At 47.0% G+C, this 13,964-nt stretch overlaps 1 protein-coding gene across 1 annotated transcript; it reads left to right on the top strand.

The window, feature by feature from the left end:
* Positions 1–8,601: 8,601 nt before the first annotated feature.
* OVCA2 (ovarian tumor suppressor candidate 2) lies at positions 8,602–12,459 on the top strand. Its single transcript, XM_018557653.1, has 2 exons — positions 8,602–8,800; positions 11,931–12,459. The coding sequence occupies exons 1-2, from the start codon at positions 8,623–8,625 to the stop codon at positions 12,443–12,445; spliced, it is 693 nt and encodes a 230-aa protein (XP_018413155.1). The 5' UTR covers positions 8,602–8,622; the 3' UTR covers positions 12,446–12,459.
* The last annotated feature ends 1,505 nt before the right edge of the window (positions 12,460–13,964 follow it).

The following is a 13,964-nucleotide window of genomic DNA, read 5'->3' as shown; positions in this document are numbered from 1 at the left end:
GTATGGTATGTATGCATCACCTAAGCTATTCTCCCACACACGGTGAGAGACTCCACCGTTTATGGCTGATGAAGAGAAATATACTTTTTGTTTTCCCTAAATCTTATGTTCTGTTCTGGGTCCTGTAACCCGGAGGCTTTGTAGACCTTTGGATGGAATACCCATCCTTAGGTCCACATCTTACTTGGTAGCCAGCCCTCATTATTCACCTCAACTTCCTACAGGTCTTTATACATGTGCGCTGCCTGGGCTCTTTCACTCTCTTCTGTGGTTGCCTGCTGCTAGCTGAAAAGGCCTACTGCTGACAGAAAACTAAAAAAAGGTACAGGTTCTGTTTGTTTTGGGGGTTCCTTTTAGCCCGGGACTGACATGAGTTTGGTTATTGGCTTGGACAGGCAGATGTTTTGTTTGTTTTATGCTGTACAAAGGCCTCCTACAGTGATACCGTGTTTGTTTCCTGCCTTACTGAATAAAAGGGCAGGGCAAACCTGCTTGGACTGTCCCTGGGTGTACCTGTCTCATGTATGTCCATATATCTTGTAGCAATCCTTACCGGATATATCCCAAAAAAATAACGGGTGCTGGAAATGACTGTGGATCGTGCCACCCACAGTGAAACTTGAATAAAGATGTCACCAGCACGATAGTTACCAAATCAGTGCAAGAGAGTTGTCACTCAAATGACAAGCGCTTTCAGGGCCACGCAGGCTCCGCTTCATCAGGCTCAGAGATGACGAACAATATCCATGTATCTTGTAGCATTCCTTACTGGATATCCCAAAAAATAACGGGTGCATCTCTAAGCCTGATGAATGGGACCCTGTGTTGCCCCGAAAGTGCTTGTCATTTGAGTGACATCTATCAATAAAATGGATTTACACTGATTTGGAAACCTTTTGTGCTGGTGACATCTTTATTCAAGTTTCCCTGTCTCATGTATGGCTATGTCCACCAGATGTAGTTCTGTGTGATGCTTTTGGATAATGTGACCTACTCAGCAATGGCTAGCCAAAGAACTGTAGGAGCCCCATGAGAGTTTTGGCTATTTCACCTCTTTTGTCCTCCTGTCCTACCTACCAAGTTCAAGTGAACATTGAAAACTACGTTCAAGTGTGGACCTACATTTGTTAGTAGATGCAAGAGTACGATACACCCTTGGCACAAGGTATTCCTAGGAGGGAGTTCCCCTTGCAAGCAAAGGACTAAAGATTTAAAAACCACAGGACCGTAAGCTCCCACTTAGTGGAGGTTCAAGATCCCCTATTGAGCTTAGGTCATTTTACATAACCCCCTCCGAAACACACCTACACAAGTCATACACCTTTTGGTTTAACATTTTAGCATCTCCAATCTCCAGTTTAAAGAGGAGGAAGCCTTAAATGTACTACCCAGATCAAAATTAGAGGTTAGGAATATTTCATTACTTAAACTATGCTGGGGACACAAACAGTTAAAAAATATATTCACTATTAAAACAGTGGTATCACTAGTATTCAACATAAATGGTACCCATCTGTCCTAGCTAGTTTTCTCTTAACTGAAGATGAACGCCTACACAAGAGCCTGCCCTTTCCAATCTGTCTTTGTTTCTCATCTGCAACTGGAGATTAATGTGAATTTAGAACATATTTCAAGGTGTTTTCGGCACAGAGAAGGTTGAGCCTCGCTCTCGCAGAGGGGGGAAAAAAATAAGAGAAAACCTCCACTGAGCCAATTTCCTTTAAAGTGCAAGCGAGAGTCTGATTGAAGTGGGCAGGTAGTCTGCAGTTAAGCAGATTAAGACACTTGTAATTAAAGAAAATGTTTGCTATTTCTGGGCAGTCATAGACAAGCATGCACACACATCAGTGAGGATAACGGAATGATTGCAGAATGTCGGCGTTCAAATGGATACGGAGTTCATCTTTTATTTACTGTATTATCTGAAAAAGATTTTTGCTTGAAATATTCTTATTATATATACCTCTCGAATAATCACAATTTTTCTCAAATACTGATTATATGTTCAACACTGGTGTTATAGTTGATTAAGACAGTGACACTGATCCTAACAGTGACAGGGGACCCTGAGCAGAGATGAGGGTCAGACCCCTTCAGTGCTTGTTTTTGTTGCTTTGTTCCTACTCTTGTGAAGCTTCGACCTCTTGGCAGGGTGCTGTCTGCTCGGTGTCCAGCTCAAATGTGCCTGCTGTGAATGTGCAGTACCCCTTGGTGCAGCTCTCCTCCTCCCGAGTGCTGCCAATCTGCTATGTCATAGCATACAATCATTGACTTATATGCGCCAGTCATGTTTTCTAACATCACTGGTGTCAGCTGCCTCACTTGACGATGGCAGTTCCGGCTGTCCTTAGGCCATCGCTGTGATGTTTTCAGCATCCAGATTTGGCTTGTCTGCCACTACAGAGGATCCTTTGTGATCAGCAATGAGGGGAAAGCCAGGACTGAGTGCCCATTTAGGGCTTCTTAGAAGTGTCTTTTTGTTCTTGGGTGCCCTGGGCAGTAGCACAAATGGCATGAACACCATGTCTGCTCATAGATCCTGTTATGTGCCTACGGAATAACAGTATGTGCCCACTGAATTAAGAATTTTCAGACTTGAATAAGTCTGACGGCAACACGTCTAGTGAATGAATATTAGAACTCCAATAAAAAATGTGATTAACCCTTGCAGTGGGGATACCCTTGCACTGCAAGGGGTTAAGTGGTTGTCTTTGCCTAGGGTCAAACATAAGAAAGTTATATGCACCCGATCCTCGGGGACAGCTGGCTGTGACAGTGCTTCTTCCAGCCTCCCTCCTCCTCTGCTGCATGTCCCTCTGTATCCTCACGTTCTGTACACTGTGTATAGAACGTGATAACTCTGCTGAGGCCCCAGGGATCGGACTAAAGGGGCCCATACATTGTGCGATTATCGCACGATAATCGTGGGAAATCCCGCAATCGTACGATAATCGCAAAGTGTATGGCAGGCGTGCAACCGTTTTTACTGTACGGTCGCACGTCTTTTGTCTAAGCAGCATGTGCGAAAACCAGCCGAAAATCGTAAGATTTTCGGCTGGTTTGTGGCATGCTCGGGAGTCAAATGCCGAACAGGCTGGTGTGTGCACGCGCACACTGCCCGTTCAGCATTGCGGTCATCGAAAGCCCGCCCCTCAGCGGGGCAGGCTTGTAATGATCGCAAGTAGGATCTGCCTGTCCAAGATGGGCAGATCGTACGTTTTTTTAAATTACTTTACAACCATCGCAAGACTAAGGTCTTGCGATGGTTGTAAAGTGTATGGCCACCTTAAGAGCAAGCCGCCTCCGAGGATCAGGTGGGTATAACTTTAATTTTTGCCCTAGGCGAAATCGAGCACTTAACCCTTGTGGTTCGGGGGTAGCCCCAATGTAAGGGTTAATAACATTTTTCTCCGGAGTTCTTTTTTAAAGTATATGTAAACCCCATCACTAAAATGTCATGCAAGCTGTAATATGGTGACGTCATTTCAAAAGTTTGCAATATTTTTAAATCTGCAGCTTCCATTAAAATAATAAACTAATACTCATCGATGGAATGGGCAACAGGTCTTAAGATAGACACAGCAGGATCATCCTGAGTGCAGGGGAAGGGGGTTTCTACCCAAATCAATCACATTTAGTTTGCTCAACAATTGGCACTTTTTCATAATACACTGTTGTCTTTTTTTTTTCCATCCATTTTGTATCTCAGTGCTGCTGATCTCCTCTAGACTCTTAGTGCCACTTTCTGTTTACATGCACAACATTGCTCTGGAGCAGCATAAGGAGCCAATTAGTTGTCCTGCATTGCATGGCATATGGTGATAGAAGGAGACAGCAGAGTGACAGAGATCCAAGCTCACCAGTCTGCTCTTTCTCCTTTCACTGTCTAGTCGCAGGCTGTGGAAGAGACTAGACCGGACCCACAGGTGTTACTCAACTGCAACAGAGAAAATCATACCGGTCATTTTTTTTTCTTTTTAGGTAAATCTTATGACTGGAAAGACAAATACAAAAACTTTAAAATTCCAATTCAACATCTGACAGTATATGAGGATTTAGTGATTGGGTTTGGATATCATTTGTAAACGGCAAATATACAGAAATACCTCAACCTGCCATATGTGATACACTCACACCATAGGTGCCACTCGATACTAATATCTGACAAGTACATTGATGTTTGAGATCTAGGTAGGCTGGATGGGGAATAAGTAAAGCATAACTTTTAATGCAATAAAGAAGGAAGGTGAAGTTGTGTAGAAGCCAATTTGTCTTGGCGTAAGACGATAGTGAATGGCCAGAAAAAGCTACAATGGTGGGCGCAATGCACAGAAGAAGAGTGCAGAGGGTACAACGGTAGGGTGCTATGCAAAGGAGAGGCGTGCAGAGGGTATGATGGTGGACACTATGCGCAGGAGGGGACTGCAGAGGGTACAACGGTAGGGTGCTATGCAAAGGAGAGGCGTGCAGAGGGTATGATGGTGGACACTATGCGCAGGAGGGGAGTGCAGAGGGTACGATGGTGGACACTACGCGCAGGAGCGGAGTGCAGAGGGTATGATGGTGGACACTATGCGCAGGAGGGGACTGCAGAGGGTACAACGGTAGGGTGCTATGCAAAGGAGAGGCGTGCAGAGGGTATGATGGTGGACACTATGCGCAGGAGGGGAGTGCAGAGGGTACGATGGTGGACACTATGCAGAGGAGGGGGAGTGCAGAGCGGAGCGCAGAGGGTACGATGGTGGACACTACGCGCAGGAGCGGAGTGCAGAGGGTATGATGGTGGACACTATGCGCAGGAGGGGAGTGCAGAGGGTACGATGGTGGACACTATGCGCAGGAGCGGAGTGCAGAGGGTATGATGGTGGACATTATGCACAGGAAAGGAGTGCAGAGGATACGATGGTGGACACAATGCGCAGGAGAGGCCTGAAGAGAGTATGATGGTGGGCATTATGCGCAGGAGAGAAATGCAGAGGGTACGATGGTGGACACTATGCGCAGGAGGGGAGTGCAGAGGCTACGATGGTGGACACTACGCGCAGGAGAGGAGTGCAGAGGGTACGATGGTGGACACTATGCAGAGGAGGGGGAGTGCAGAGCGGAGCGCAGAGGGTACGATGGTGGACACTACGCGCAGGAGCGGAGTGCAGAGGGTATGATGGTGGACATTATGCACAGGAAAGGAGTGCAGAGGATACGATGGTGGACACAATGCGCAGGAGAGGCCTGAAGAGAGTATGATGGTGGGCATTATGCGCAGGAGAGAAATGCAGAGGGTACGATGGTGGACACTATGCGCAGGAGGGGAGTGCAGAGGCTACGATGGTGGACACTACGCGCAGGAGAGGAGTGCAGAGGGTACGATGGTGGACACTATGCAGAGGAGGGGGAGTGCAGAGCGGAGCGCAGAGGGTACGATGGTGGACACTACGCGCAGGAGCGGAGTGCAGAGGGTATGATGGTGGACATTATGCACAGGAAAGGAGTGCAGAGGATACGATGGTGGACACAATGCGCAGGAGAGGCCTGAAGAGAGTATGATGGTGGGCATTATGCGCAGGAGAGAAATGCAGAGGGTACGATGGTGGACACTATGCGCAGGAGGGGAGTGCAGAGGCTACGATGGTGGACACTACGCGCAGGAGAGGAGTGCAGAGGGTACGATGGTGGACACTATGCAGAGGAGGGGGAGTGCAGAGCGGAGCGCAGAGGGTACGATGGTGGACACTACGCGCAGGAGCGGAGTGCAGAGGGTATGATGGTGGACATTATGCACAGGAAAGGAGTGCAGAGGATACGATGGTGGACACAATGCGCAGGAGAGGCCTGAAGAGAGTATGATGGTGGGCATTATGCGCAGGAGAGAAATGCAGAGGGTACGATGGTGGACACTATGCGCAGGAGGGGAGTGCAGAGGCTACGATGGTGGACACTACGCGCAGGAGAGGAGTGCAGAGGGTACGATGGTGGACACTATGCAGAGGAGGGGGAGTGCAGAGCGGAGCGCAGAGGGTACGATGGTGGACACTACGCGCAGGAGCGGAGTGCAGAGGGTATGATGGTGGACATTATGCACAGGAAAGGAGTGCAGAGGATACGATGGTGGACACAATGCGCAGGAGAGGCCTGAAGAGAGTATGATGGTGGGCATTATGCGCAGGAGAGAAATGCAGAGGGTACGATGGTGGACACTATGCGCAGGAGGGGAGTGCAGAGGCTACGATGGTGGACACTACGCGCAGGAGAGGAGTGCAGAGGGTACGATGGTGGACACTATGCAGAGGAGGGGGAGTGCAGAGCGGAGCGCAGAGGGTACGATGGTGGACACTACGCGCAGGAGCGGAGTGCAGAGGGTATGATGGTGGACATTATGCACAGGAAAGGAGTGCAGAGGATACGATGGTGGACACAATGCGCAGGAGAGGCCTGAAGAGAGTATGATGGTGGGCATTATGCGCAGGAGAGAAATGCAGAGGGTACGATGGTGGACACTATGCGCAGGAGGGGAGTGCAGAGGCTACGATGGTGGACACTACGCGCAGGAGAGGAGTGCAGAGGGTACGATGGTGGACACTATGCAGAGGAGGGGGAGTGCAGAGCGGAGCGCAGAGGGTACGATGGTGGACACTACGCGCAGGAGCGGAGTGCAGAGGGTATGATGGTGGACATTATGCACAGGAAAGGAGTGCAGAGGATACGATGGTGGACACAATGCGCAGGAGAGGCCTGAAGAGAGTATGATGGTGGGCATTATGCGCAGGAGAGAAATGCAGAGGGTACGATGGTGGACACTATGCGCAGGAGGGGAGTGCAGAGGCTACGATGGTGGACACTACGCGCAGGAGAGGAGTGCAGAGGGTACGATGGTGGACACTATGCAGAGGAGGGGGAGTGCAGAGCGGAGCGCAGAGGGTACGATGGTGGACACTACGCGCAGGAGCGGAGTGCAGAGGGTATGATGGTGGACATTATGCACAGGAAAGGAGTGCAGAGGATACGATGGTGGACACAATGCGCAGGAGAGGCCTGAAGAGAGTATGATGGTGGGCATTATGCGCAGGAGAGAAATGCAGAGGGTACGATGGTGGACACTATGCGCAGGATGGGAGTGCAGAGGTTACAATGGTCAGAGATGGCCTTTGGGGTGTGCGGGCTTTGCGGCCACACAGGGATGCCAGGCGAACGAGACACCTCGCTATGACACAAGCTGCAGGCAGTGCCGGATTCCCCATAAGGCGGCAGGGAGAAGTGGGGCGGCACAGCCTGCAGCTTCACCTCGGATCCCTTCTTCTCTCCCACGCCTGTATGGGCAGAGGCAGTGGGGATCCAAGGAGAAATAGAGCACTTAAAGTGACATTGAACGCTCAGATTTTTTAACCTAAACCAATACTGTAATGTGTGCCTTACTGTAATCCATGGTAGTTTCCCTTCTCTTTGCTGCTCTTCCTTTTAAATCCTCATGTCTTCTCATGCTTGGGGAGAACTTCCCTTTGCAGCTCAGGGCCTCTTCCTGTAGTGCTGGCTCAGGTTGCAAACCTACACACAGACACCGTGTATCCATTCCAGAGACAAGGCAGTCTGCTGCAAAACAGAAGTTCTGCCCAGCATGAGAACAGATACAGATTTAAAAGGAAGATCAGCAAAGAGAAGGGAAACAACCAGGCGCACATTACAGTATTGGTTTATGTTAACAAATCTGAGGGTTTAATGTCACTTTAAGCTGGCCATACACCTTACAATTATCTGCAGATTTTCTGTGGTCAGATGGAAAAGGTGCAACAGATTCCTCCATCTACACTTAGATGGAGTAATCTCTACCTGCGCCAATCTGTTGCATTTTTTCCATCTGACCACAGAAAATCTGCAGATAATTGTAAGGTGTATGGGCACCTTTAGAATTGGATTACCCAATCTGTACCTTACAATTGGATTGCCCAATCTGTTCCTTGCAATCTGATTGAAAGTTAGAGTTTGTCCAAAGTGATTGCACTTTTTAAGTGACTGTGACCGCAGGCAACAGATGCAAGTAAGTGTATCAGTACACAAATGTGGAAACACAGCCACAGCTTTGAGGTAACTTTTTACTATATAACGGATGTTTTTTTTGTTTGCCGCAAATTATTGATTTCAGTTCCGGAACCTGCAATTGTAAAATAAAAAATATAAATATTTTATTTTTTTAATTCTATTTGTAAATGAGTGCCTTAGCAATAGTGACAACTCAGAGAAAAAAAAACTTTTGCAAGAGATAGTAGCTACTTAATTTTCCAAATTGAAGAAAAATAAAATCCTGTCACCTGCTCATTAAGAATAATGATAAATATAAGCATTGTGTGTAAATGGTGTACTGGTGGAGTCATTGGGGGTTTCCTCTCTTTGCAGGGAACTAGAACCACATGACAATGTGAAAGTGCTCTTCCATTCAGTCACGTGACTATCAGGCAATGGTTAATACAACATATTGTATGTCATCTGTGATGCACAGGAATTGTATTGCGACACGGTACAGACACCCAGGAAAGCGAAGCAAGTTAAACTTCCAGCCCCAAAGAGCAGTTTCTTCTGCCACTGACAGCTAACCAATCAGAGCTGACTTCGCCCACTTCCGGGTGTCCCAAGATGGCGGCGTCCGCAACTGAACATAAGGCTTGTAAATCGGTTCTGCGGATCTTGGCACTGCACGGCTACTGGCAGAATGAGCGCACATTCTGGGAGAGGACGGGATCTCTGAGAAAGAACCTGAAAAACCGCGCTGAGCTTGTGGTGATAAGCGCCCCTCTGCAGATCCCAGAGACGGGTAAGGAGAGTGGGAGGGACACGTGACCTGCCTGGCTGATCCCAAGAGCCGGGGGTTAGAGGGGGTGACACCGCCTGGGTGATGGTGAGCCCGGCTGTGACACGTGACCCTCCTCGCTAATGAGCTTCCTGCACCTATTTCATCTATGAGTTCATGTTTAAAGTGAGCACCACTTCCCCCCACTTTATATTTAGAAAATCAGGAGCTGTGGTTATGAGAGGATAATGGAAAGGGCACAGGAAAACCATTGCACAAAAGTTAAACACTTTTGTCCAAAAGTGCTGTTTTTGCAATGGCTCTGTTCCACCACCTTTTCAGGTTGTGTTAAAAAAAAATGCAGTTTCTGCTGCCAGGCAGACCAAGTTCGTCACTCTCATTCAGTCTTCAGTAACACTTTTCTACCTTTAACTCTCTAATTCACCACCCCAGCCCCACCCCGCATGTCCAGTCCACCCTCTAACGCAAGGGTGGGGAACCCCAGAACTCGAGCTGTGCTTTAAAGGAGAACTATGAGGTGAGACATAATTGTCGGGATCCGCTTCAGCTGCGGCGTCTCAGTATACCGCCAGCTACAGCTCGCGGTATACTGAGCCTAGGGTGACGGGAGGACGCTAGTTTGTGTCCTCCCGCTACCCTAAGGAGAACTATGGGGAAAAGCCTTAACCCCATAGTTCTCCTTTTAACTACAAATCCCATCATCATGCCTGTGGCTCTCAGAGTCCTGTAATACCTCATAGAACTTGTAGTTCCACAACAGCTGGAGTTGCCCACCCCTGGTCTAACTCATTCACTACTCATTGATATATCTCGTGATAAGATCACCACTGTCCAGATATCTCCCCCACTTAACATACTATGTCTACCATCACATTCAATACTTTCCTCCTCTGACCTGTTACCAAAAACAAAGTTGCTATCCTTTTGTCTGACGGGCACCTTACCACCTGCCCCCTGGACCCCAATTCCTAACAACAACTCTGGTCACCCTCTTGCTCTGTTCTGCACTCTCTGATTCACATCTTCAATCTTTCCCTACCGCTCTAACATGGTCACCCCCATACTTAAAAATCTCTCATTGGATCCACCAGTCTAAACAACCGAAGTTCCATCTTCTTGAACATCCAGTCTACAACCATCTGAGCCGCCACCTCACTGCTAACAACCTTCTTGACCCCTTACAGTCTGACTTTCACCTGCAACACTCCACAGAAACTGCCATCCTAAAACTCACAAACCACGTACTAACCCAGGGGTGGGCAGCTCCGGCTCTCCAGCTGTTTTGGAACTACAAGTCCCATGAGGCATTGCAAGACTGATAGCCACAGGCATGACTCCCAGAGGCAGAGGCATGCTCTCACTTGTGGTTAAAGCACAGCTGGAGAGCTGGAGTTGTCCACCCCTGTACTAACCACTAGCGATGAGGCTGGACTTGGTGTAATCCCAGTTTGCCTGAGTTCACCCAAGCCCAGCCTCATATCACTACTAACCACTAAAACCAATTTGCACGTTCCCATATATTTAAATATTTAGTAAAGTCTGCTGACCTAAATCCCATCCCATGTCGCCATCTTTGTCTAATTTGTCATTGGGAGTTGGCTGTCTCTTCAAGGTTCTCGCAGCCGGCCCCCTGATGGCATTGTGCCAGATAAATGATGATTCTTCTGGTGCTGCGAGGAAGCATTCTGCAGCATCTTTGCATATTTGACGTCAGTATACCAGGAGGGCGCTTTGCGTCATTTGCTTCCAGGTGAGTAAGGTCACAGGGGGCAGTTACGTTTTTAAACTGGGGTTGGCGAGGGCACAAATTAACACGGTAGCAACTTTTTTTACAGGCTTGTCACAGGCACAGTGAACGCAAATGTTATCCAGATCTTCTAACATCATTGTTTCGACCTGGCGGTTCATTTTGGGAGGGTCTATATATTTTTCTATTACACCAACTTTTTTTTATCACTTATTTTTCTTAATGTGGAAGGGGCAGTGCTCTTGATCTGGTCAATGGAGATCTGATCTAGATGCCTCATGAAGTTATGCATTAGCGGATCGCTTCTAACACTGATCTATTGCTGCCTGCAATCAGCCAGCAATAGATCACTAATAGCAATGATCTGCTGCGGTAGGGAGACGCTGGACAGAATTGTACCAGCTCTGCTTCAGCCTCTGTACTCACAGGAAGTGTGAAGTGACGTCACTAGACTCCCGATGTAAATGTTATCTGGAAGCAGAGTGTTTACATTCATTCTACAGTGTGCTCACATGGAGAGTGACCTGTGGAAGCATCAGAAGCCCAGGAGAGATTTACACAGCTTGTGACTGGGTATTGAAAGGAGAAGCAGCACATTGCTGTGCCATGTCTGTGTCACTCTGGTTGGAGCTCCCACCAGTATCACTGAGAGATAAGAATCTGCGGGGTGACTCCAGGTTGAATTTTTTTCAAACAAATTAATGTTTTTGTTACCTTGATTAAGGAGTTTGCTGGTAGTTATCGGTTTTACGGCATGAAGTAATGTATACTTAATACTAGGGATGCACCGATACCGGTATTTTGGTACCGAGTACCGATTATTTTTTTTCCGGTACTCGCCGATACCAATTTGCGAGTACCGGAAGTCCCATTCAGGAAGCCAGGTGGCGAGGCAGCGTGTAAAGACTCGCCACGCGGCTTCCGGATTAACAAGAAAGCCGCCCCATGCTTTTCGTCACTGTGTGACGAGTAAGCATGGAGCCGGCTTTCTGGCCAATCATGGAAGCTGGGCGCCGTGTAATGATGCGGCGCCCTGCTTCCTGATTGGCCGGCTCCATGCTCCCTCATCATTCCACGGCGCCTGGCTTCCTGACTGGCCAGCTTGGTGACCAATCAGGAAGCCGGGCAGCCCGTCATTACACGCTGCCTGGCTTCCTGATTGGCCGGGAAGTCCGCTCCATGCTCTCTCATCAAAAGCGACTACGAGTACTCGCCCAAATACTCGGTATCGGCAGCGATATCGATACTAGTATCGATATCGGTGCATCCCTATTTAATACATTTCTAAGAATACTTTGTTGTTCTGTTTTATAACCAAATCCCTATAGGTAATAGAAATGAAAATCAAATACACTTACTAGACCTAACTATATTTTGTCTCTTTAGATGTTGACTCCAATGAAGGTGGTGCAGATATTCCACGAGAAGATCCCAGAGGCTGGTGGTTCTCAGACCCTGAGAAGAACAGTTTTAATGCCATGGAAGAAGCCAGATCCTGCGTAGGTTTAGAGGAATCTCTGCAAGCTGTGGCCAAGGCCTTTTCTGAACTTGGGCCCTTCAACGGAATATTGGGTTTCAGCCAAGGAGCCGCCCTCGTGGCCATGATATGTGCACTCAAACAGCGCGGAGATCCTCGCTTCCAGTTTGACTTCGCCATCCTGGTTGCTGGCTTCAAGAGTCGTTCCACTGAACATGCAGAATTTTACCAGCAGCCCATCACGATCCCATCTCTTCATGTTTACGGCGACACCGACCGTGTAATCCCAGGAGAAATGAGCCAAGAACTAGCTTCCTATTTTGTCAATCCGGTCCTACTAACACATACGGGGGGACATTACATACCTGTGTGTGCAGCACAGAAAAAGGTTTATTTCCCATTCTTGGACTCTTTCCGTACATAAGTGGTGGGAAAATGTAGATATAATAATTCTATAATATAGAACTTGCAGGAATTCGGGATAAAATGCAATGTCTTTGTTGCCGATATGCAATTTGTCTTTAAAACAATTTATTTTTGCTTGAGGAAAATATTTTACAAAGTAAAAATAAACACATGACTGTGTTTTTCAGCTTTAAATAACACACTGAATGGGAAAAAAGTTATTAACCTGTTCTTTACTACTTTATATGGGGGGTGCCACCTTTAAATTGAAATAGACCTGGGGAGGTTAATATATACTCCAGGCAAGCTCTTATATATATTCCATCTATTCTAAGTCTGCCCCACATCCATCTCTGTTGCTCTCCGAGCCCAAATTTCACATACAGAGATGGCCATACTTCAAACATTATCCCATCCGTCACAAGCCGTGCTTCACAAAGAACTGTAATGCTCTCCACCATCCCCTTCATCTTATTTAAAGGTTTATGTGTTACATGTAGACTGAAGTCATAAACTGCATAAATCAATGCAGCCTAAGGGCAATATCTATCTGATGCTTTTACATGCAGCACTCTGGAACTGATTCACAAAAATAGAGAAAAGGAAATGAAAACCAAAGTTAATCTGTTGCCTATAGTGACCAATCGTAATTCTTGTTTAATTTCCCATAAAATAAAAGGTGAAACCTAGTTGGTTACTCTTGGCAACAGCTCAACATTTTTTTTTCCCCTCCATTTGTAATTGATCAACTTCTACCTCAATTTCCATTAAGCTGCATCTTCTGAACACAACTGTAATGTGTATTGCTCCCTCTGTCACGTTGGCTGGGGATGGGGAACAATCTAGTTTTTAAAGTGGTTTTAGAACAGCAGTCAGGGAGCCATTTCCATTTGTGCGTAAGCTAAGGTGATGCATTTTAGCAGTAAGAAAAAAAATACATCTGCACACATACAAAAAAATGTACCAACACCTGTGTAGTTGAAGAGTTTACCTAACTAGATATAATCTGAATCGATTGTTCAGGTAATCCCTAATACTATGTAGTGAGTGACACTAAACTCCGTAGTTAAATCTTAATTTACATTCAAGTACATTAACAGCAATGTATCTTATTTGTGTATCACTCGGGTGTAGATCCCCAAATCATCTCCGAATTCATACTGACAATGTCCTTCCTTCTGGAGGGTGGCTACTTTTGTTCCCCATGGTCCCTGTGTTTTGTAAAGTTACCACCGCTCCAAGCTCACTCCTGTGAGGGATTACAATCCCAATACAAATTAGTAGACTATTACAAGGTTGGAGGTCATATGTTCTTCCTGATCCAGAAGTGCTGGGTGTTGTGGATGGCTGTGTAGGAGGATGCCCTGCATGGGAAGGTGACAGTGTTTCATTAACAAGCCATGTTTTTAGGATTTTCCAGAGTAGAACCTGAAGGGACAATTACTGATTACAGATTATTTTACCTCTGCAAGATGAAAGAAGCTGCAACCCCAGTTGAAAAGCAAAGTCTTCCATGTTGAAAACCCTGCAAACATTTA

Source organism: Nanorana parkeri, unplaced genomic scaffold (assembly GCF_000935625.1).
Source record: "Nanorana parkeri isolate BGI_ZX_2015 unplaced genomic scaffold, ASM93562v1 scaffold294, whole genome shotgun sequence".
Taxonomy (NCBI): domain Eukaryota; kingdom Metazoa; phylum Chordata; class Amphibia; order Anura; family Dicroglossidae; genus Nanorana; species Nanorana parkeri.
This window is presented reverse-complemented; position numbering and strand designations above follow the sequence as displayed.